General features: G+C 40.9%; 2 protein-coding genes across 2 annotated transcripts in view; one reads left to right on the top strand and one right to left on the bottom strand.

Annotated features, from left to right (window-relative positions):
* The window catches only part of TMEM120B (transmembrane protein 120B), a 22,883-nt gene extending 15,220 nt beyond the window's left edge, over positions 1-7,663 (top strand). The window contains exons 8-13 of the mRNA XM_019539373.1: positions 1,911-1,976; positions 2,913-2,974; positions 3,179-3,271; positions 4,003-4,067; positions 5,526-5,594; positions 6,815-7,663. Of these exons, the coding sequence (XP_019394918.1) occupies positions 1,911-1,976; positions 2,913-2,974; positions 3,179-3,271; positions 4,003-4,067; positions 5,526-5,594; positions 6,815-6,928 (469 nt within the window). The 3' untranslated portion in view covers positions 6,929-7,663. The remainder of the gene's footprint in view (positions 1-1,910; positions 1,977-2,912; positions 2,975-3,178; positions 3,272-4,002; positions 4,068-5,525; positions 5,595-6,814) is intronic.
* RHOF (ras homolog family member F, filopodia associated) lies at positions 7,294-25,088 on the bottom strand. Its single transcript, XM_019538727.1, has 5 exons — positions 24,977-25,088; positions 24,748-24,835; positions 15,033-15,142; positions 12,595-12,729; positions 7,294-10,257 (listed from the first exon to the last, which is right to left on the bottom strand). The coding sequence occupies exons 1-5, from the start codon at positions 25,067-25,069 to the stop codon at positions 10,093-10,095; spliced, it is 591 nt and encodes a 196-aa protein (XP_019394272.1). The 5' UTR covers positions 25,070-25,088; the 3' UTR covers positions 7,294-10,092.
* Positions 25,089-25,135: the final 47 nt, after the last annotated feature.

Consider the following 25,135-nt stretch of genomic DNA (forward strand, 5'->3'; position numbering starts at 1 on the left):
GGGGTCTTGAAAACTTCACCCGTATAAGCAAGAGATTTGCTTCTAATTCCCAGGCAAGCTGGTCAATTGACTGGTAAAATGTTGTCAATTGGCCAGTCAGTTGACAGCATAATTTTTTTGACTGGTGAAAGATCAGTCAAATATTATAGGAAAGCTTTGTGCCCAAGTGCTCGGTGTGGCATGGGGAAGGTGCCACCCCAACCATCACTTTTACTGGGTGTGAGCAGGGGAGGAGGGAAGAGCACTCCTCCTCTGTGATGGCCAGAGATGCAATATTATCTGACTGTATTTGGCAATTTTTGACCAATAGTTGACCAGTCAATTGGTCAAATTTTATTTGACAAGTCTAATGCACAACCCTAGGAATTCCACTTCATACAAGTGATTCTCTTGGGCACCAGTGATGATGTCAAATGATTTGTAGTTAACTGACACATCAGTGCTAGAAGGGCTGTATTGCAGCATGCTCCTGTACCTCAGTGGGTGGTCCCCATTCTTGTGACTGGGCATCAGTTGTTGGGTCCCACATGTTCCTAAACCACCTGGGTGTGAGTAGAGTGTATAGTTTGTTGATAGCATCTTGGCAGCCGCTGTCAGTAATATTATCTAATGTTACTTTGACAGCTGCTTTCCTCCTATGGTAAATAGTCACTCTGCATGTAAAATGCTTCCAGCCCCAACTCCTATACAGAGTTAGTGCACGTGGGGCGTTCTGTGTGTTGCAAACAGTGCTGCTGCTTAGAGCAATAGGAGCTTAGTCCTGTATTTATTCCTCCTCCTGGTGGAAACATGGCATTGCCCCTGGAGGGGTGCTCTTGTAATGCGCTACACATGTCCCCAGAGACTTTGGGAAGATGGACCTGTCTGCCACGTCACTTCCTTTTGCTAACTCCTCATGAGTTCCCTTCTTGCATTTTTGATGCATTCAGTAGAGTTTCAATAAGAAAACAAGATGGGGGAGTTCTGGCTCTATTACATCGTAGCTTTTTCTGCTGCTAGTAGTTGCATGCTAGCTGAGGAAGATCGAGTGTAAATTAAGCTCCCTTAACAGGACATTGTGAAGCTTGATATTCGTGAAGTGCTTTGAAAAGGACAAGGACTGTATGGAGGCCCTGTACTCCATTAGAAGTGCAGTTGCTGCATGTGGTAAATGGAAAAGCAAAAATAACCTAAACCAAAGTTTAATGTAGTCTTAACCAGCTCCCCATGCAACTCAAATGAGATGAGGCTTTTGCTGTCTGTGATGGGGAGCATTCTCTGGCTTGCTTTCTACCTTTTATTCCATTTATTCTGCTCCCACAAGCTTCTGGGGAACCTCCTGATAATCCTCTGGAGAGGAGGATGTGGCTTTCTTGAGAGCCTTTCAGAACTGCTCTGGACACTGGTCAGTCCACGGGTCTGTGGAAACGTATGGTAGGCCAAGAGGACTTGTTGCTTCCAATCCTTGAGTGGAAGGTTGTTCCTGCTGGGACTGGGTCAGGGAGGAGTGCACCTGGTACTTGTTTGGTGAGCGAATAGGTGTTAGGTCTGCTATTGCTTGCCATCAGGTTGACTTATAGCTGTGAACTGCGGAAACAAAAGCTATGGTTATTTTTTTGCCTTCCAGCAGCATCTTATAACATGGAATTAGTTTGGAAGTGGGAGTTTTATGACTTCTCTGCCTTGTAAGGTGTTCCTCTTGGTCAGACTCGCTCTCTGCATGCTAGAAGAATGATATTGCCTGTAGTCTCAGGTCAGAAATCACTCTCAGGATATGTGACCAGACCAAACTATTTGAGTTCAGTTTGCTCAGGCTGAAAATGTTCATCACGTCATGCCAGACCCTAGAGCCACTGTCCATTTCAGTGTTAGAAGAGTCATTTTAAAATTAAGATGTACCTCCCTTTGCTAATGACTTTGTTTGTTTTCAGGATTAAGGGCTGGTGGGTGTCTCATCATTATGTTTCCACATTTCTATCTGGAGTGATGTTAACATGGTGAGTTTTCTTTTTAACCTGATTTTTTTTCTTGGGGGAGTGGGGAGGATGACCCTCAGCCCCAAGTGATCTGTTTTAAACTGTCAGATGAGGCAGTCTGAAGGGGCCTGGTGCAAAGGTCTGTACTGGCACAGGATGGAAGCTTTGAACCTTTTATGCGCTTTTTTCCTGACATGTCAGTTTGCCTGATAAACATGATGTTACAGGAGAGTTCACATTTGCCTTAAATAAGAAACCAAACCGTAGCAGCTGTACCAGTAAACTGTCTTTGTTGCCCATTTCCTGCTGTGTAGAAAGTGTTAAGAAATTTGTGAGAAAATAAGCAAATTAATGCCTTTATATAGACGGTGAATGGCATGAGCTGAATTTATATTTAGAACCCTTTTCACTTGGTTTATAATCTGGGTTCAGCAAAGTGAAAGTAACCTTCACACGGATGCTTTGTAGTGAGTTTAATTTTTATCTCCTGCTTTTTGAAACTTCTGCAGTGTTATCTTTCTTAATAAAGAAACCTTGGTTTAAGTTCTCTCATTTCTTACATGAAAATTTAATATAAAGATCTTTCCACTTACTTTAGGCACCATACAGCTTAATTAAAAATCAGACACAGAACTGCTCTGATTTGACTAATAGATAGAGACGGCATTTTAAGGTATCACCTAGGAATGGCTGATGACATGAATTGCCTACAACCCAGAACCGGAACTGGGATGTCTGGATATTACTGATGTCATAAGCTTTGCCATATACTCAGGTGTAAGTTAAGATTTGTACCCTATTAGCTGTTTTTGTTCTCCAGTATGCATATGCTCTGCTTGCTTTTAGCACTCATGGGCTCACACTTGACTGAAAGAAAGGGAAAGCCCCCTATGCTAATGATCTCTTAAACTAATACAGCATGTGTGTGTTTTTTGTTTTTTTTTTTTGCTCTCGTAGGCCAGATGGACTCATGTATCAAATGTTTCGCAATCAATTTTTAGCATTTTCAATTTTTCAAAGTAAGTATATCTTTTTTTGCCAATGCTTAGAATTGGAGGCTTCTTCCATATTAGTGTTGTGTGCCTAGAGGAACCTGAATATTAATCTAAGTTAACTGATAATTTTATTAATTCTTCTTGGTGTTTGTGCTGAAGTAGCTAGTTCAACTTGATTTTTTTCCCTTGCTCCCAATGCACGAAAGGACTCGTTGTCTTATTTTCCAGGCTGTGTTCAGTTCCTACAATATTATTACCAGAGTGGCTGCCTTTATAGACTTCGTGCGTTAGGGGAAAGAAACCACTTGGATCTTACAGTAGGTGAGGTTTTCGTAATATTTAACTTGCAAGTACCTGTTTTTGGGGGGTTGTATTTAGCAGCTGATTGATTTGAAGCCTTATATCCCTCTTTTTCCTCCCCCCCCACCTTTTTTCCTGTTAACTCTGGGAGTGGATCAAAACCTTTGTAGCATCATTCCAGTACCAGCCTCTTTCCTGTCTATCTTAATCTGACTCTGTAGGTGCAAGTGGTATAGATGTTTTATGACGTAAACTGGAAACATTCTAGTTTTACATAGTTTTTAATACCGAGCCTTGTCTGTGTTGCATTTACACAGAATGCAAAATTCCATGCTTTGAAAGTTTGCAATCTGAAGATGCAACAAGCGATGATAGAAGATGGTGCTGGAAGGTGTTAGGTCAGAAGAGAGTTAAACCAAACTTAAGTTCCCTTCTCTCTTTCCCACCACAACTTTTGTCACAGTCTTTTCTAATATTAATTTTGTCCTCCATCTTCTTTTCCAGTTTAGGCTGAAGTGCAGCAGGGGGTGGTTGGCAGGACTTGATAGTCTCTGCTGGGTTGGAGTTTAGATTTCAGGGTTAAAATCAAGCCTAGGTGGGATATTGCTTCTGGAGAGTAATTCCAGGTATGCGGGGGTTGGGGTGATTGTTATTTATAAACAAGAATAGTTTTAGTTATTGTTAATAGCTTGGTTCCTCTGTGTAGGTGTGTATTGGCCCTTAAGCTCACATCCTCTCTTGTGTGTTTACAGAAGGATTTCAGTCTTGGATGTGGCGAGGGCTGACGTTTCTCCTTCCCTTCCTGTTCTTTGGGCATGTGAGTTGCACAAAGTACCTGCTGCATCTTACACTGTTACATGTGTACCCAAAGTGACAATCCGTGCTGTACCACTAGGATACTAGACATTGTCTTAGATCACAGTGCACATAGTAACTGCATCCCAGAACTGAAAATAGTGTCCCTTGCAGAAAGATGCTGCAAAATGGTTGAAATTAAGACAACAAAATGTAGCCCAGATTATTCCAGAATCTGTAGTCACTAGAATTTGCTTTCCTTTCCTTTTGTAATGAGGATACATCTAGTTGATCTGTGTTTGAGATTACAGCTCTTCTTTCCTGTCAGAGGAGTTTGGCCTTGATGATGGTTCTAGCAATTAAAATAAACAGGATACTTCTTGTGGTTGTCCAGTAAGGCTTTCTTATTAGAAGGCTGTCAGTTCTACAGATGAATCCTGCTCACAGTCCTCCACAACCCATAACTTTCTTAGGACAAATTGGTCTAACTTTTTTCTTTCTGTTGTGGTTGCCTTTTAATTTGGACCTGCATTTAGGAATGAGAGTATTTTATTCTCTTTGTCAGGGGGAGGGATATATTTGATCAATGACGATTGATTGCATTTTGTAGTATAGGCTTAGATACAATAATTTTAAGTGCTTTAGTTTCATAACCATGCCCAGCTCCTCCGCCACCTAAATTTCTGCCCTCGTTTTCCCCACAGCTACCTATGCTTCCCAAATGCTACCCTTCTGAATACCTCGGGTATTCTCTCAGATTGCCTTTCTTGCTCTCCATCATGCATGAAGCTCTATTCCTTTCTTTGAGTATTAGCTAGATCCTCCTGCTTTTGCTGAATCTTTAGGGATTTTCCACAGAGCTTTTAAGTCAAGTGTGTGATTTAAATTTAATAAATATAAGGTCCATTCCACGTTGTGACTTGGACTGTCATCTAGTATCTGGTATGTTAAATGTTTGACTAGGATTTTCTTTGTTTAACTGTAGCCTCAGTCCTGCAGCCTTTACTCGCTTGAGTAATCTCTGTGAAATCTAAATCGAGCACTAGGCTCCCTGGGACAGAATAGTGTCCTGTCCCACTAGTCCCAGTTGACTGTACAGCAGGCACCACACACTACATGCTACACATTAGTTAAGATGATACAGCCTTCCAGATACCAAATTCTGATTAAGAAAAAGAACTAAAACTTAAGATTTTTTTCCTCTTCTAGACAAAATTACAAATGGAAAATCTATCCAGGATGAATTGATCATTCTTTATTTTTGTTGGTTTAATGGTTGATGATCAACTGATCGTAATTCACTGGGAACTAATTTCTACAGCCAATTTAAACTTTTAAAATACTTGTCTCTTTCTAAATGATGCTTAGATTTCCCCTGTTGTATTAACATTTGCTAATTTACAGTAGCTTGAAACTGTTTAAGCCTGAAATGCTTGTTTTTTAAATTTTTAATTAAATTGTTTCTCTTCCTTTTTTTCAGTTTTGGCAGCTGTATAACGCAGTCACACTTTTTGGACTTTCTAGGCATAAGGAATGCAAAGAATGGCAGGTGGGTGTTTGGAATCAAAATGTCACCTCTGTTTACAAGAGACAAGAATAATGGTTTCTAAGTCCGTTAACAGAAAGTAACATTTGTTGGAGTGAGTGCCCTAGTATCTGATATAAATTAATAACAAAAAGATATAAAAAAAGGAGACAGTGTCCATTTTATGATTGTATCTTTAAGGATTCCCATGACATTTTGTCCTTGGTGCATCATTGCTGACATTGTGTACGTATTCTCTGGCATTCACATACTTGTATTGATCCAAATGAATCTGGAAGGGTGATGGGGGAGACTTTCTGGAGCTTGCCCAACAGTGGAGGGAATCTGGTGTGCTTTTCACAGCTAGCCCAATGCTCATTAGCTCTCTGTAGCATTCAGCTTTGTTTCCAGCTGTAAGGGAACAAACATTCTCCAGGATAAACTTCCTATTGTTGCATTATATGTGTAGCTTTTGTCTTATATGAATGGATGTTTCTCCATATGCTAACATATGGAATTAAATATAGATCTGGCATAAGCAACTGCACTGACTTTTTAGAACAGTTGTACTATCCCAAGGCTGGAAGTACTTTGAAAATAACCTTCACACCAATGTAACTAACTGCTTAATGTCAAAGGCAGTGAAGTCCCCTTTAAATAATCATGATTAAAATATACGCTTGTTAGTAGAGCATGCCTTTGTGCCATGGGTTCTTTATGTACCTTGGACCAGGATCTTCTTCCCTCATGTTCCTGTCACTGCTAACAGAATCAATATTTGTTCTATCACATCAGACCAGATATTTGTGTGATTCTGAAATGTTTTTTCCCTCTGCTAATCCACCTAATCAGTTGTGCAGCCAGGTAAGTGATGATGGGATGACAGACTGAACAGTCTTTGCCAATTTCTCTAAGGATCAGAGTACAACATAAGCCATGAGAACTGGTTACCTCCTTTTTATTTACTTAACCAACGTTTGTCTCAGTTAGAAATGGGACACTAGAAATCCGAGCTTTTATCCTATTGCATGGAGAAAATAATCTCACTTGACAGAGCTCATATTCAAAGGAATAGGTGTTACCTTGCACAAAATTTATACATTTATAGTGGCAGATTCAAATTGAGACTTTGTCAAATGATGCTTTGTCAGAACCACCAGTATTAAAGTGTGTGTAAGATTTTTCTGCTCTCAGAATATCTTTCTATAAGAGATGATCACTGTTATCCTTTTTTCCTCCCCCAGGTTTTTGTCCTGGCTCTTACGTTTCTGCTGCTTTTTCTTGGAAACTTCCTTACTACTTTAAAGGTTGTGCACACTAAACTTCAGAAAAACAAAGGCAAAATGAAGAAACTGTGAAACTGGCAGGGATGGACAGTCAGATTTGGATTCTCATCTGCCTACTCCTACTGGTGTGTTTTTTTTTCAGACCGGACCATTTAAACTGCAGCTATATTGCAAACAAACCTTGGAAAGAATCCTGTTGGTGTTATGATAAGAACATGAACTCTCCCAGCACAGCCTGCTGTACAGTATTATGCAAGCACTGCTCTCCGATCTGCAGTCCTACTATTTATGTATATTTAATACAGAACATTTTTGCTTTTTGTTTTGTTTTGTTTGTGTGTATACAGCAGCATGCACCTGCCAGAAGAAATATAAGTATTGGGAGAAAGTGACGTCTACTGTAATTCCATTTCTCATAATGATCTTCATTTTTTTTCCCTGTCCTGCGCCATTTCTGGAGCCCCAGGTACTGCACTAGCAAAACTTTTAAATGCTTATGGTCAACCAGTAGAGCAGACCAGCTGCTGCCTTGAAAGCTTTCTGAAACACATTTTTCAGTGACATATGCCAACTCATGTGTACTGTGGAAAACCTTGGTGATCTCTGTACATCTTGCTGCTCTATACACTTTTAAAAAATTATTTAAGAACTAGAACAGAAACCCATTTATTTTTTAAGAAAATGAATGGCTTAAATTTTATGTTTTGTTACTGACTTTGTTTGCAGGGAAGACTGTTGATATTCATCCAGAGAGATCAGGTAATCTGTTCAACCCTGAAAAGGGCCCAAAATAAATAATAAAATACACAGCTATTTCACTACCTTTTTTTCAATACTTTCTAGATTCTGAGGTTTTCTGAAACATTCTTCCTGAAAATGTCTGAACAGTGGCAATAAGTATCTAATTACTTTTACTCCTAATGCCATTACTGAAAGACACATGCAGCATATGTGGAAACAGAACTGATGAGAAGTATTAATACCTTCACTTGCATTTTTTCCTTTACATGGGATCTTGAGTCACCAGCTCAGTTTAATTGAACTTAAATCTTCCTCCGGCAGAAACGTTGAAGGGAAGGTGATACTTGTTCACATTCATTCCTTTTTGTTTCTTGGCTTTCTGACTTTAAACTTGCTTATTCAGCTGCAGCTAATTGAGTTGTGTTCCATGAATGCCTACATGTCCTAAAACAATTTATAGATGCTGTATCTTGACCTATATGCTGTTCAAATGCAGTGACCTCACTTGGGTTAGCACAAGGCACACACTGGAACTGAATTTGGCCAAATGTGGTGATGTTTAAAATGGGGCTTTTAACATGATCATATAGAAATATATGTGCATTACAGGCTCTCAATTGTTCCATTCCATTTGTTCCCACAATGCTAGCAAAACTGTTTCCTGACATCTTATTGTTTTATACTTGTTAATATATACCACTCAATGAATTTCTGCAAAAAGATGTAATTTTTGATAGTTTGTTTGGGTTTTTCCCCCAGAAAAATAAGCTGATACGTGGGTATTGGTTATAGTGTGATTAATAAATTGCAGTTCACGTATTTTAAACAACTGTTGCACTCTACTTTACAATACCACTGGCTTAAACCTTGTATATCCTGTAAGTTTGCTTTCGTAGACCCTTCATGTCTGAAAAGCAAATTGCTGCTCACTTTGAGAATAATACTAGATTCTGTGGGATCTGACCAATAAAGTTTGTAATTTCTAAGAAAAAAATAACTTGAATTTTTAGCAGGTAACCTAACTTCACGTTCCATGTGATTAGGTTAATAGTATTCTGCAGAATGACAAAGTTTAAAAGAAACGCCTGTGATTCTCGCTCAGCTCTTTACTTATAAATTACAGCTTGCCCTGTATTAACATTTTTAATTCCTCATTACTAAGCACAGATGTTACTGAGATAAATGTCTTTTTCCTTAACAAGTGTGGCATAGCACTTGAACTCGACATTGGTTGATTCATCCTTTCTAGACTAAATGTGTCTCTCAATTTACAGAGTATTCCATTATAAGCTACATAGAGGCCTCTGTGCATCTTAACTGAACCTGAACCATGTCTCCAAAAATCTGAGGATCAAGTTTAACAACCTTTGAATCCCACCCAAAAGAAACAGGAAAGTCCTTTGGAGTGGTCCATCGCATAACAGTGTGTTATGCAACCAAATGAAGAGAAATCAGTTATAAAACTTGCTGTTTCTAACTTAAAAAGACATGTGTAGCTTGAAAATTCAATATTTTAACGTGCAGTGTTTGACACGCTATGACTTGCAGACAAGATCAGCTGTTAGTTTCCTGAGCAGGAGGTTCCCTCTGACTTAGTGAAAAATAGCTGGGATACCTGCAGCCATTACTGAGCAAACATCAGTGAAATGGAAATTCAGCTTGAGGCAGCAAGGATGATTTCACCATGTAATAAACATGCAACTCCTATTTATGTTAAAACAGACACTGTTATGGAGTCAATTGCACTTGTTTATTGCAAAACTAGTTTTGCCCTATTGCACGTAATCCCTCTCAGGGGACTAAGTATCTACTTTAACAGGGTTCATCATTTCGGCGTTGTTTTGAATGGTGTTGAGTACACTATAACCAATGGTGTTGAACACATCCCTTACCATAAAGCTGACAAAGAGGCTTCTAGGTCAGTAGATCTGCAGAGCTGCCCTTGTAATACAGCTAGAGTAGAACTGTATGTATACATAGTTGGGGAAGTTGCTTGAGGTGGTTTCATACTACTGTTGCTATAAATACAACTCGAAGCTTCCCTGAGTGTGATTGGCAGTCTGCTCTAACTTTGCTTTTCCTTAGAGAAAAGTACTCAGTTCTACCCTTTCTAAATTAGTCCGTTGGTGAACAGTCACAATAAATCAAAGCCATAAATGTCAAGGGCTACTTTTTAGAGGGGGGTGGGAAAAAATGTTAAGCAGTACAAGTACCAGCAGTCAAGCAGCCAGCACACAATTAAAAGATAGCAGGCTGATGGTCATTTGTGGTCGGGAGTAAAAGCCAGATGTCCACCATTAACAAACAGGGAAAAAATGCTTTCAAGTCTTCATGACAAGTACAACAGAAGTGCAAAAATATGAGGAAAATCAATTTTTAAAAACAAAACCAAAGTAGGAATAAAAACATGTAATGAAAATGGTCTCTGACACTGAACTATTTGGTAATATGCAGTTCAAGTGGTTGGAAGTTCTTTACAGTCCTAGAGATCTAGATCATAATATTAAGCACCGCTTCTGTTTTTTTTGGCGCTTGGCTTTTTTTATGGCATTCAGTGCAATAGTTGTTGCTTCTTTAAAAACATCCTCTACATTTTCACGAAATTTAGCTGAACACTCCAGATAAACTTCTGCATTCATTTGGCGACAGGTTGCTTCCCCCTAGAAGGAAAAATATACAAGTTAACTTGGACTTACAGTAGAGAGAAGTGAATATTTAAGAACAGGCTTTTATATGATGGAGGCAGATCCTTCTGTTTGTGGGTAAGGAACAAGTGGTATTAGTAAAATTATGAAGGACTGTATAGAGAAACTACTGCTTTTTACAATTTTAATGAAGATGCCAGCTTAGCTGTATGATGCAGCAGAAAGTTCTTAGCACTGGCTCTGCCTACTTGTGAGCTGAAGGACACAGTTTCTCAAAGTGTATCCCTGAACAGAATGCTTGTTCTCATAAGCAGATGTACAAATTATCACCCAATTTCTCAGATCAGCACTGGAAGGTCGGGATTGTAATCTTTATCTAGTACAGTAAAGTTGACCTGATCACAACTTTTCATGAGGATTTTCTGCTTTCAGACATCGGTGGGCTTCAGCAGTGGACAACTGCTGTTTTGATTCCAAAATTCTCAGCTTTTCTGTGCCTGGAATCAGAAGTCTCCTGTACTGCATGAGTGAACTCCTACAGGAGCTTGTGAGGCATCTGCTCCCAGCTCAGACTTGCTCTAAGATATTTAGAGGTCAAAGCAATAGTTCTAGATCTTAAGTTGAATGAGGCTGTCCTGTTGGAGCACCTGAATGCTACTGTAAGAAATTTTAGTTTGCTTGCTTGTAAAGGGTCTGAAGAGTTTGATCTAGGTCTTTATAAATCATAGTGGCAGACTCTGGCTGCAAACAGATGTCACCTTAGTGCCACCATGAACATTTTTATGGCGGCACAAAAGCCAAAAGATGTTACAACCCTGTTGCACCACAAATGCCCACATTTGTGACTTCAACTATACCTAGTACTAGTTTGTGCTAGCAGGGGATTCCCCAAGCACATGCATCATAGGCCATGCCCCAACTCAGGGTGCGTCTCTGCAAATGACAGAGCTCCTGGGCCTGGCCCTGTGGGACAGCTTCCTGAGTTATGTTTGTGGATGCTGCAGAAAGCATATCAGTTGTGCTGGGGGACATCCTGGCGCAACTGATCCTGCTCCAAAGAAGACATCTGTTGATGCTCCAAAACACAGAAACATGATTTCATAAGCTTCTCCAATTTACTGGAAGTAATAGTTTCAAGACTCATGGTACACAAAAAAATACCTTCTTGGAGTTGAGGAGGAATGATTGAAAGGCAGAACAGGTTAACAATGATGCAACACTAGTCTCTTTTCACAGCGTTTATTTAGCAGTAGACAGTTCCCCTTAATAATATTGCATAACCATGCTACACTATGAACTGAACTTGCCCAAACCTGAACACAGAATAGTCTGCAATGTTGCTAAAATGTCTCCTTAACCTCTGACAAAAAGCGAAAAGGTATTCTGAGGCAAAATAAGAGCAGGCAGACAAGAAGTCTTTCTGTGAGATGCAGGACAGGCAGTTTACCTGCCTGGCTAATTTTCCCTGTGTGTAAAATGAGGAAGTCAATATTCACCTAAGTCCTCCTAGTAATGTGCTTTTGGGTCCATGGATGGCAGATATTTGATAATGCAAAGTGTGATGTTTTTAAGCACTGATAAGCAGTAGCTTGCTGAAGCGACATATTGCTTTTGAGCCACAATTTGAGAGTGAATATTTTTGCCTCCAAAAATGTTTTCTGACGTTTTTCTTGAAATGCTTCATTTCAAAAAGGGACTGCAAAACAGTTCTTGCAGACTTACTACTCAGTGTTTCTATCCCATAGGTTGTATCCTATATTCTAATGTATTTAAACTTCATCACAACTGAGGCCAAAATGTCACTAATGGAAGCAATACACTATCAAAAAACAAAAAAGTGGAGGAAGTCCATGCAAACTCAGTGGCTTGTCTAAGCCATCTATGAGTTCATGGCAGCAAAAGAGGCATGTTAAAAAAAGAGCAAGGCAGGACCAGTAATATGAAATAGTCTATTCTCGGTGGCCTGCATCTCAATAGGAATTAAAAAGCCCACAAAGAGCCAAGCCAACCTCTCTTCTTTCTAAGGAGGAAACCTTTTTTTTCCCCAGATTTGAGCATTTTTGAATTACCCTTCTAAAAATATCTAAATGCATCTAGAACCTTCTCCAAACACATCTAGTGTCTTTTGTTTAGTTGCCATGTTTAATCCCCCCACTTCCAGAAAAGGACATAAAACCTCACATACAACCCCACACAATTTATGCTAAAGTATCCAAATCACCAGCTTATCCAGTTTACCTGCTTTTGGAACTGTGGGTGTCCCTTTGCTACCTGTAGTTGCTATTCCTGATCACTCAGACCATTCCCTATTACAGTAAAGTAGGGAGACCTTTAAAACGCCGTCTTCTTTACCTGGGTATACGTGATGGGTTCCTGCTGAGAAGACCTGAGTTTCCGTAAATGTTCCTTGTCTTTTCGAAGGTCTGTTTTGCAGCCGATGAGTACTAAGGGGACGCCCCGGCAGAAGTGACTGACTTCAGGATACCACTGGTGGCAGAAAAGGAAACATTTAAAAAAAGTTAGAATGATAATGCCAAGGAATAAAGTCAGTGTTTTATGTACATCTAAAGTCCAGAAAGGTAAAGAAGTCCTTCATCCCATGCTGTGAATGGAGTGGGATAGTAATGTGTTGTTTAAGGAAGTGTTTATAGATGTACCACCACCTCCCTGGCAAAAATGTGGAAAGCCTCTTTCCATTAAAGAATCAGTGAATAATAGTTCTGTGACTACAGAGTGTTAACTCTTGCAGTGGTGTTTCTATATACCCTCTTAAGTATTTTTTTTAGCATATGTGCTCAGATCAAGATGGAGTAGTCTGCAAAAGCTAACTGCTTTTTCAAAGCACAAGCTTGTATTCCCACCCAAGACGTGGGTAAGACAATATTCCTAATGACTTCAAGAAAGCCGGATTTGACCCCTACATAAGCAGACTGGTATATAAAATGTTATTGAAGCTGATATAGGAGAGAGAAGACTTCAGTAAGTCAAGTAGCTGCCAGTGCTAGAGAAAGCTGCATTTAACTGATATGATGAAGCCCCAAGCAGGACTGGATGCTGTGCAAACCTAGAAGTAAAATGCAGTCTGTGCCACAGCTTGCTTATCCATTATAATAAGCTCAGAATGCTCTGAAGACACCTGTGGAATCAGCACCAGGACTTTCATTTGCCTTTGTTAATTTGGTTTTAGTTACAGAAGCTCCTAAACTTTGCAGTATCACAAAGAGTAGAAATGCTAAACTCAACAGATACAAATAGGTGCTTAAACTTAGAATAAAACCAGCCTCTGTTGCACACGCATTTGGCATTATCATACTGGGCCATCTTGAAGCAGATAACTGCTTAAATACGTTAAAGAGACACTGACGATTTTACATTCCTAGAATTGGAGGGCGGGCCAATTCACTCTTCAGTGTTTAATGGCTTCCTTAAAAATTAGAAGTCCTCTTCATGCTGAGTGTTGTCCTCTTATTTCTAGACTGGGAGCAGGAATGATTGCAGCACTGACATTTGTGTTTCATGAAGAGAGAGCGGAAAACAAGAATGCAGAGCTCTTTATAAGATCTACAAAGAAGAAAATAGATTTTTCTTTCTTTAAAGTCAAGAGTGGAACAGTGAATTGTAACTAACTATATTTTAAAAATCCAGATTTACAATTTACAATGGAATTCTCCCTAATTTATGATCATTCTAAGCAACTGTAGTTCATATTTTGGACCTAAAGTCTGACAGTGTGGCTTCACAGATCATTAGGCTCCTCTCTAACCAACTGCAGCCCTGTCAGTGACTACATTTGCATAGATATAACCATGTTAATTGCAAAATAGCTGCAAAATCTGCCTGAGACCTGGGGTAAATAAAGACTAGGGCACACTGAGCTCTGTGCTGATGATGAAGCTATGTTGTTAACCGTTACTTGAGCTGGCTAGTTCAAAGCTCATGCAGATATGTTTTCCATCCAGCCTTACTTCTCTATGGTAACAATTACAGTACTCCATGACAGCAGCAGGCCCAGAAATAGGAGGACAACACTCAACATGAAGAAGACTTCTCATTTTTAAGGAAGGCAGGCATTAAACACTGAAGAGTAAATTGGACCTCTCCCCACCACACACAATTCTAGAAATGTAAATTCTCTCTCAGCACCCAGAAACTGGCAGTACCTCCTTGAACTTTGTCTTTCTGATGGCGGATCCTACCCAACAAGGTGCTGGGCATCCTAATGTCCCATCCCGCCTTGCAGGAAGGGGCTCACAAATCATTTGAAAGCCAGGACTAGGGACTGCTTGGAGAGAGAGAAGGTAAAATTTAATGTTACCATTCTGTGCTCTCTCATTTTTAGATCGTTTCTTGCTCTTTTCATTTCACATACAAAACCAGCCCTCAGTTCAGAACCTTGGAGCAGCTGAGGTTCAGATCCAAGCACTTTGGTTTAGGCCAGGGGTGGGCAAAATGCGGCCTGGGGGCTGGTTACGGCCTGCCAGGCCATTCTGTCTGAGCTGCAAGGCCCCTAAAAAATTTAGAAAATTAATATTTATCTACCCTGGGCTGCCTGTCATGTGGCCCTTGATGGCTTGCCAAAACTCAGTAAGCAGCCCTCTGCCCAAAATAATCACCCGCCTCTGGTTTAGGCCCATTGGTCCATGTGTGGTGATAAACCAATTTATCCATTATAATACTGGGGACTTGGCTTGCCAAAAGCATCACATTTATAGATGGGTTATCCTGGCACCCAGCTAATATATTACATTTCATGTGAAAGGGTCAAACAATTATGAAGGAAGGTCTCTTACCTTAATTAAAACATTATCATAGCTGGTAGGGCTCATAACATCATAACAAATTAAGACTACATTTGCATTCTGGTAAGAAAGTGGCCGTAGCCGGTCGTAATCCTCCTGCCCTGAAACACAGAAAAAGAGTAATGATGACTTGGATAAAAGAAACTCATTTTTAACAGGTATTATAATAAGACTAATCTCAAGGCCATGAAGAATGTGTCTTTATTTCTTAAAAAGTAATTGTGTGGACTGAAAATGTACATAACTCAATTATGAGTATCTTGTTATTTTGAAAAGGCAAGAATGTATTGTTTAAATGATTAATCCAATAGTAAAAAAGGGCAGATACGTGTGACCTGGGAAAACTCAGCACAAAAGCTTATTTTGTCTAATTCTTTAAGACTTTGAAACAACTACAAGTACAAACAGTGTACTGCAGGATCTGAAACGTGGTTTCTGGGAAATTATGAAAGCAGAAGCCTGGGACCAGTAGCTTATTGCTCATTATGTTACTCATGACTTGACAAGGCTCTTTCTCCTCTCAGACATGCAGGCAGACAGGCAGTGAAGGAAAAAGCAGGACCAGGTAGATGCTGAAGAAGTTTTAAATAGCCAATGCCTCTCTCCTAGGTTGGCAGATAAGAAAAAGTGATTAGCATGACAAGCGACTACTTTTCCTCAAATAGGGTATAATCCATGGTCTCCCAGCACTATGCTGTGCAGCCTGCCTACTTCTAAAAGAGCACCTAAATCTACACTTGAGTGGATTTTAGAAGGTACACAGCAGCACGAACTAACGTTAACTGATTTCTGAAACAGACTTAAGCAACAGATCGTAGCTGCTGATACCACCTGCAAAGTGTGATATGCATCCTGGTGCCCCACTTTGACCACCTGAGGCTGCCTTTCAGGAAGTCCCTCAAGCAGTGAAGCTCTTAAGAAACCAAAGATCCTGTTTTCAAAGGCCAACATTTCAATGCCATGTTTTCCTGGAGACACCAGCTGACATTTAAGCAGCCAGCAGAAGACTTCCTTAACAAGTTCAGTGCTGTCCCCCATCGTTCCACGCCCCCCCCGGCCACGTGTCTGTGAAACAGACTGTTCAAAAAGCGAGTCAGGAATGCCAGTATTTACTGAGCAGAGGATGTGCCTGGTGCTGTTCATAGGTTCAAAGACATTAGGGCTTGAAGGGACCTCGCAAGATCATCGGGTCCAGCCCCCTGCCCAAGGGCAGGAAGTCAGCTGGGGTCAAGACAGAGACGATTCAAGTTCCATTAAATCCTGTAACTTGATTCCAATCATGGTGTTGTAAAGGGAGCTTCAGATGCAGGAAATCCAACCTCTCTCTAGAAAATACGAATTTTCCATCTCCTATATATAATCCCTTGGTGCCAGTTAATGAGGTATCATGTATGGGAGATCCCCACTGAAAACCCTATCACTCATCTTGCCATAGCTATTTGCATCAGGGGATACTGAGGTAGGACCCAGGTCTATGCCATGCTGAGAGCTCTTACTCTCAATACGTCACCGGATGCCTGCAAAACAAGGCAGGGTTGAACCCTTAAACTTTTAATCCAGAAATAAACAATTAAGGGTTGCCTTGCTCTCTGCTGCATTTATAGAATGTAAAATGACTTTGTCTCATTCTCCAAAAGCCACCTACTTGTTTGCAATAGATGTGCTGCAGTTTCTGGGAAATGTCATTTAAACACATCAAGAGGGAAAAAAAGGAAGTTTAGTTGTAAAGCACTATCAGTATGTGTTGATTTGCATGCACACTGTTTTTACTCTTACATGTTTTGCTCTGAGCCTCCAAAGGTCGCTTTACGAAATCAAGCTATCTTCTACGGTGACTCAATCACTGATGGTAACCACTCCAGCTTCTCAACTTGTTTGCTGTCACTTTGCAGTAACACTGGTGATTTGTGAAGCAGATAGATGAATGTTCTTTAATACGCCTTGACAGTCTCGCTGGAGTTAGGGTATGAAGAACACGCTCTGTCAGGTAACCATGATGGAGATGCCCTTTTTTGCAAGTGAAACTAATGTGACTCTGAAAGTCAGCAGCGGAACATATGCACCAGTCCTTTGTGGCTTCATCTGCCTAGTCTAAGCTGACCTAGGTAGGCAGAGAAGAACCACATCATTATTTTTAATTGTAAACTGAGAAAATAACTCTGAGGACAAGAGGAAATGTACATTTGCACAGCAGCAAACTGTTCCTCTGCAGTTCTCACATGTCTAGAATGCCAAATGCAGAGCACAGAAAAAGCAAATCCTCAAAAGTCCTCTGAGTGCCAACTAAATATTTTTTGGCTCCAGATGACTAGTTTATTTTTACAGAAGTGTGCGTGCTGCAGTGAACCTGTTGGCTGGTTACCATATTCACCTGCCAGAATCAGTACAGTCACAAGCATTCTGGGAACAGGGATCCAGAGCAGTAGCTAACTGCTTCAGGACACCATGTCCCAAATCCTCACTAGTATTCAGGCTCTTAACTCTTGCTTATTTTGATGAGTTAGACACCTAAATATCTTTGATCTGGGCCCATGTGATCCAGACTGATCAAGTACAAATAATATCCTGAGGCAGAGAGGATTAGGTTTAGGGAAAATACAGCAACAAATTGACATCACAAATTAAACAATCTCACATTCCTCACATTTCAAATCTACCCTCAGCAAATTGATGTCAGAGGTGGCTTGTGTACCGTGTACCACTGTCATTCTTTAACTTAAACCAATGAACAATAATGACATGATTGTGACTTTTGGTTTGTTTGCAGTGCCTGTGTTTGGCAAGAAGCTATTATTTACATGTTATTTAAGGAACCATGATCTGGGCTCTTAAATTACTCTTGGTTTGATTAGCTACAACGCAAGCTATACATGTCTTTCTTTTCTTTTCCCATAAGCACAACTGTAAGAATTTGTCAAAATGGCAGAAGCACCATATTTTTGCCCTCCTCCCTTGCACAAAACCTCATCAAAGATTTGACCTCACGATGGAGGGCAAGTCCCAATGATAAAATGGAGGCCTAGCTGTAAAGGGCTGAGAGAGAACACATTCTTGCTTAGTAATACTACACAGATGGTGCTCAAAGTTTCTTCAGCATGGATTTAAAAAGAGGTCTGCAAGACCAACTAAAACAAAGTTATAGGATTGAACAGAAATGGCCATTGAGCTCACATGCAAAATCCTTGATTACATGTGATCAGTCTTGTGTATCCATTTCAGTTCTCCTTTCACTGTTAAATGAAAGAGACAAAACAATGTCAAATTATGAGACTGTGAATCTCCCCTTTGGCTGCTCTGAATTAAAGGGAGAAAATATGACTAAGTTGTTTTTTTAAGACATCACTAATATATTTTACACTATTTCTTTAAAAATTTTCAAAATTTATTTTACAATAAATGTTACAATAAATAGTTAACATTACTTTCCTGCATCTCTGTGCCTATAACCAACTCACTGTTTCATTTGTTATGTACCTTTCCGTGAGGTCCCCTTTTTCTTGACAAAGACTTCATGCTTGCCCTGAATGTCAACTAACTCAATATGCCACAAGCTGATGGCAAAAGGGAAACGGAGGAGGAAATTATGCCATGAGTTGTTTCTCTCACTAGTGAAACTGCCAAAAAGGGAAAGTGACCCAGCCTATGAATTGCTCAGTCCACACATTGGTCCAGACAGACCCTTGATGCAATAGCTGCTCTGCTCCTCTGCAAGGGGACAGAATGAAAACTGTCCCTTACACGCAGCATGATACTTGCCATCAGGCCTCTCTGGAAACCTATGTACCACGTCACACACAGATTCATCCAGTCGGCTCTCAAAGGAGGGCATTAAACTCCCAGAACAGACAATTATATAATAACCTGCCCAACAGGAATACTTCTTTCCAACACTACCTAATTAATGCCTAGCTTCTGTCCCAAAGGGTGAAAGTTTCTCTCTCATATATTCACTGGAGAACACAGAACACCAGCAGTCTCCCTATGCCTGATGAAGGATGTTTGTGCCCGAAAGGTTGCAAAGCTATGGAGTTAGTCTAATAAAAGATATCACATCTACCCAAAGAGCCTTGCCTGCCTCATGCATTTTAATCCTGGTTGGTGTTACTGCAGTTTATGCCATTCTTACGAATATGTGAATCCTGGTAAGCTTGCTCCTTCATAAATATCTTAGGGCAGTGAGTTCTAGAGTCTTCATGCACTGTGTAATGAAGTGTTTTATTTTATCAGTTTGAAATGTATTGCCTGTATTTCATAATATGCTGAAAAGACTAAGCAGGCAGGGGAGAGAAAAAGAAACTTCTTTTCAGATTTCCTGGATACTTTAATTAGAAAAGCCATGTATAGTTACAAATAGGATACTCTCAGAGTGGAAAACTTCCTCTGGGACTACTGTTGACAGGAAAGACAAAAAAATATTTATGTAAAGCTAATTATCAATGGCATCCTATGACTACAGGCAGGAGTGCTGTTCTTCGTCTCACAATTAGTGTTGTCCATTGCTGCCAACCTGGAAGAGATTTTCTCCCTTCACGTAGTTGGGACACTGCATGTCACTCCAAAGGTCAAGCCAATGTGCTGTCTCAAATGAGGCACATTTCCTATTAAAATGGAAATGTAATCATATAACGAAGAACCTACGAAGTTAAAGGAAAAAACCTAAATTTTTATTTTGTTAGTCAAGGTTTTAGAGTTACTGCAAATTTGTTGAGACTATATTTCCAGCACTCCATTTGGGAAGTTTTGGGAAACTAACTTTTTGGCAGAGATGAATCAAGCATGAAATGTGGCTCAACATTTTACAGATTTTCATTTTTTCTCACGACTCTTCTTCCTGGGTCCATGTTCCGGCCCTTCCGAAACATTAAGAAATCAGGCCCTCCTATGCCTTCATTTAAAAATTTTCTCAAAGCTTGATGCTAATCATCATTCTGGCCGCACAGAACTGGAAGGGACTTCATGTGGAGACTGATAGTGTCACTCCTTAATTAGCCAGACTGGGCACCCAGAGTGATAAGATGCTGAACATGCCCTTTTACCAAGCTGTGCACTCAGAGATAGCCTTGGAGTGAGAAACCTGCATCAGAAATTAAATCCTGAACTACAGCAGAAAGCATCAGCACTATTGGATGTTTCCTTACTTGACTGTCAGGTACAGGACAAAAAGGAGATTTAATTGAGTAAGTAGTTGCAAAGCATTTCTGCAGGAGAAACAATAGCTATTACAAACGCTGTGGAGGTTACAGTGCACTGACCGCTAACTTCCTGCTAGAGCAGGAAGATATTTCTGATAAGGACGATCATAGAGCAAGCAGCATGCGATAATACAGCATCTTGTAAACAATCTAAGTTCTAGCCAGTGTTAGTCCAAGTTATGATTCTTACTTATTCCTAAAATGCTTGTGTAAAATTATACACATGGAAAATATATTTCATGGGCATATTTCTCCTCTGATGTTACTTCTAGCACAGGGGTAGGCAACCCCTACCACAGGTGCCAGAGCATGGCGTGTGAACGCATTTTGCGTGGCATGCATGCCTCGGGGTGGATGGCAGGGAAGGGGCCGGGGCTGCGCTGCCACAAAAAGGATCGGGCCCTTTGTGGCTCCCCTGCTATCCTCCCCCAGCACACCATTATCTTAGAAGTTGAGGTTGGGGATGTTTTTGGCATGCTGGCCAAAAACATTGCTAAGCCCTGGTCTAATATTTCTATACAACCCTGCTGGTCATGTCTTCCTCTCAATGGGCGAGAGAACAGGTTAGAGATCTCAACATCAGGTCAGAATGCAGTCCTTGAAACAGCTGGCAGAGTTGAATCAGGCTTCATCTTTCAGAGGGAATGAGAGGCATGCAGCTCAATTTAATGTACAAGGGTGTCTTGGAAAGCACCTATAAAACCTGAGGTCCCCTCACACTCTATGGTACTGCTGGAAAATGGGGATTTCCTTCATTATTTCCACCTTCTATTGTGGTATGCATCTGTTAGTTGCAGCCCTTCACCCCCAAGATGACTGATTTTGAACTTTGTGAAGTTCCTTCCAAATGAAAAGCACTCCAAGAAATTAAGACTCTTATTAAAGTATCTTTCTGGTTGTGCACTTTGGTTGCCATCCTATGCTAGACAAAATAGCTTCTGCATTTCTAACTCCTGCTTAAGGATGAGGGGGGAAAAAGAAATATTCAAAACTAGGTAGTTATTTATAAAGTAGCTTTTACTAAGTCTCAATGTTTTGTTTCATTAAAGAAAAAAAAAATCAGCGTCTTGTTTAAATACATTATACAGGAATGAAACTGCTCCAATATTATTTAAGTTACTACTTGAATGCCAATATTTATCTTCCTTTTTAACTGGACAGGATAGAAATCTCCCATCATGACCCTGATATCATTTGTGACACAGAAGTTGGCTATTTTCATATTTACAGAAGTATCTAGGGAGTCTGGACTCATCAATCTCAAATTCTTGTAACTATTTGAATCTTTTCAGACAAGCTCTTCCATGACCCTAGTAACAGTTTATTTTAAAGCCATCATGTTTAAAATAGAGTGGGGGTTTTCTTCAGATAAGTCCTACTAATCTTATGTTAGCTAAACACTTCCTACACTTATATACTGAAAAGAGAAAACACCCACTGGCTGACATCCTCCACTTCAAGTGTTAACCTCTTCTTTAGCAACAAAAATGTTAATTATACACGCTTCGGGTCTTTGAACTGCCTTGGACTTCTACATACTACTGCAGTGTAAATGTAAAATGTAATAATACAGTTCCAGAGACATTAAATGGTCACCCATTGCCTAATTACTAGTTTAAATAGAAAATGAGGCACATTTTCCTTCTCACATGGATAGAGTGTATTTATGGTGTATGTTTAGTGTATTCTCATCTTCTCTGGAATTGTGTTCATTATAAAGATCTAATCTGATACCAGAAAAATAGTTTATCATCACTGATATGCTTTACATCAGAGGTATCTGAGATAAATAGGAAAAGAAACTCCAAGAGTGAGTAAGTTTGCACATGTAAGCCCCAGACATTAATTCAGCTCATTGCTATTCAAAACAGGCCACTGACACTGTTCAGTCTGTATCTGGAAGGACTTTCCTACTGGCTTTGAGACAATTTAAAGGGAAGAACTGTCCAATGGTTAGGTCAATTTCCAGAGCAAGTCACTTAGGCTCTCTATGCCTTATCCCTTTGTTACAGATGGTACTTCCATACGTCATGGTAGTGTTGTTATGAATAAATGCATTAAAGATTGTGAAGCACTCAGATATGACAGCCATGGGGCCATATAAATAGCTAAGAAAGACAGTTTAACTTTACTAATGCAGCTTACAAAATGGCATACCTATAGATGCCCCAATCATAATAAAATGCATCAAGGAGAATTTTCAAAAGTTATCAGGTGAGACTGGACACCCGTCTTGAATGAGCTTAGTAGGCTGATGACCTGCTGAGTATCTTGCCTGTAAAAACGAGACCCTTGAGTGGCCTCAGGTTGGGTACTGAAAAAGGGGGCATCCCATAATCACTTGGCACTCTTGAAAATGTAGACCAGTATGCAAGTAGTAACTGGGTCAGCTAGTCAGATGGCAGCATGACCGGGATAAAATTAAAACTCAAGAGCCCAAACAATCAACTTCTTTTTTCATAAACTGCAGCCAATATACTATGCTTTCAAATCATTTTACTTTTATGACTAAGCTGATTTCCACTGGGTTGTGGCCTGCACTTGTTCCTCTCTCTGCGCCAACAGAAATGCAGCATTTCCATAATTCTACCAGACACAGCTGCCACTGTGGTGCATCTACATTCATCTGATGAAATGATTTAGCATCCCTTCGTTGTAGGATATGACAGAAATAAAATCAATGTAATGGAACAGTGATCATGTAATAACATCTCCTGTCTGAAAACAAATACCTCGGCATTTACTTTTCAGAAGATCAAACGTCATTCTCTGATACGGTTCTGTTCTACTGAAAAGGTTTTTTAAACCTACTTCTTGTATGGCACTATCAAGATTTGCAAGATGAGAGACACAATTCTTGTCCTCAAACCTGCACATGAAGAAATCAATTGGAGTTTTGCCTGTTAGAAGAGGACTGGACATACTGGGCACATCTCCACGAGACACTATGGCAACAAAGTGTCGGCAGGCACAAACTGCGATGCCGATGCTACTGCGTAGTAACGAGCTGCTGTGCAGTAGGGTTGTGCCGCCAGGACCGCGCAGTTAGTACTAAATGGTACAGGGGGGAGCACATGTAGACGCATCTTATGTGAAGTAAACGACAAAGTTCAGGAAAGGTGAATCTGATGGGCCAGGCTGTTCAACTTGGGGGGACAATCTTAACAAGCAGATCTGTGAGGGTGGATCACAACATCCAGGGCTTGTCCCTACCCAATAGGCTAGAGAGTCACGATCAGTCTCTTTCCTCCTCTCTGATCCAATTAATCTTGTGAATCTTGAATTCTTTTCAGCAAAGTGGAACAAGCTTTGATGGGAGGGGCAGAGCCTGCCCCAAACCCAGAGCAGCCTGCCATTTCGGGCACTCACCTGCAAAGTGGGAGACTGAGTTTAAACTCTCATGCAGAGGAGGCCTGAGTCAGAGCCTGCCATGTGGTGGGGGCAAGGGCTCTAGCAACAAAAGGGAGGATGATGGCACCACCTCTTCAGATGCATTTTTTCAAGAAAAAAAGAAGATCCCTTTTGAGATATAACTTAGGTATTTAACTCCAGAGTGTAACACTCAATAAAGAGAGCCTGCTGCACAGTAGGGCACATACTATCTGTATCATTTTGTTTCTTGATGCTCTTGTTATTAAGCACAGAGGAATTTCTTAAGAGAAATGTGGGCAATTAAGACCTTACTGCACTGGATAAAAAGTTTCCTGTAAAGATAATTTCTCTATCAAAGGGTACCACTAAAAGATGATTCAAATGCCTTACAGTGGATTCAAAAGCACAAATGCACTAGTATAAATAACAACAATCCCCTTAGTGGCCCAAATTCACCTTTTCATCACACACGTGTATATTGGGAGAACTCCACTCAATTTCCCAGCTCGCGCTGTCTGAAATGTTGAGGCTCTTACGAACGCGACTGGACGAGCAAGATTCGCTGACCCCGTAAATCGAATACAAACCGTTCCACGGATCCCCGAGAGGAAACCACAAAAAAACCCAAACCTATCAAAGTTTGCAAATACATTTAGCACTCGGGGCTTTCTAATTTGAACACTAATGGGTTTTTTAAAAACCTCTTTCATTGTTTTTGATTACACATGGTAGGAAATTAACGCATTTTCCTGGCTGATTACATTACATTTTGCTTCCGGGCACTGGATTTTTAATACCTTCAGATATATTTCGCTATTAAGTGCCACTTCCCTCGTCGACTGTACCATTAAGAACAAATCCATGAATAAAAATGCAAATTCATTTAGGCAGCAACAGTCTTTTCACTAGTCGCAACAGCCGTGATTTCATTATTTCGGGGCGTTTGGGCCTCTCTGAAATTTCAACGTGAACGCAAAGCACTATGCTTAAATGGAACAAACTGACCCGAAACGAGCTTTGCCATCGGCCCAGCCTGGTCAAGCGTGGAAATGAGGATCGTGGAGCCCGACCCGAGTCGCTGCCCCCTCCAGCGCTGAGACGACAGCCCCCCGACCCCCCCCGCCAGGTGGCGACTGCCTCACCTGCGGTGTCGTACAAGTCGAGGGCGACCGTCTTGCTGCCCACCTGGACCGTGGTGCTGTACTTCTCGAACACGGACGGGGCGTAGCGCTGTGCGCGAGGAAACGCGGGGATCAGTCTCCAGCCTCAACCTTCCTCGCTGCAGTCCGAGCCCATTGCCCCTTGTGCTGTCACCCGCCCCCCGCCCGTTCCGGCCCCTCTGTGGTGCCCGGCCCCGGGGGCGCGGCTCACCTCGGGGAAGGCGCCCTCGGCGTAGACCAGCAGCAGCGAGGTCTTGCCGCAGCCGCCGTCGCCCACGACCACTAGCTTCAGGCGGGCCGCCATGAGGCGGCAGCGCGGCAAGGCGGCGGCTGAGGGGACGGCCCCGCCCCGCAGCGGATTGGCTGCGGC

Source organism: Crocodylus porosus, unplaced genomic scaffold (genome assembly GCF_001723895.1).
Source record: "Crocodylus porosus isolate Cpor-Errol unplaced genomic scaffold, CroPor_comp1, whole genome shotgun sequence".
NCBI lineage: Eukaryota > Metazoa > Chordata > Crocodylia > Crocodylidae > Crocodylus > Crocodylus porosus.

Coding starts and splice junctions, on each gene's coding strand:
- RHOF (XM_019538727.1), bottom strand. CDS start 25,069: ATGGCGGCCCGCCTGAAGCTAGTGGTCGTGGGCGACGGCGGCTGCGGC. Junction 12,730..15,032: donor ATGATAATGTTTTAATTAAG/GTAAGAGACCTT, acceptor TTCTGCCACCAG/TGGTATCCTGAAGTCAGTCA. Junction 10,258..12,594: donor AACCCATCACGTATACCCAG/GTAAAGAAGACG, acceptor TTTTCCTTCTAG/GGGGAAGCAACCTGTCGCCA.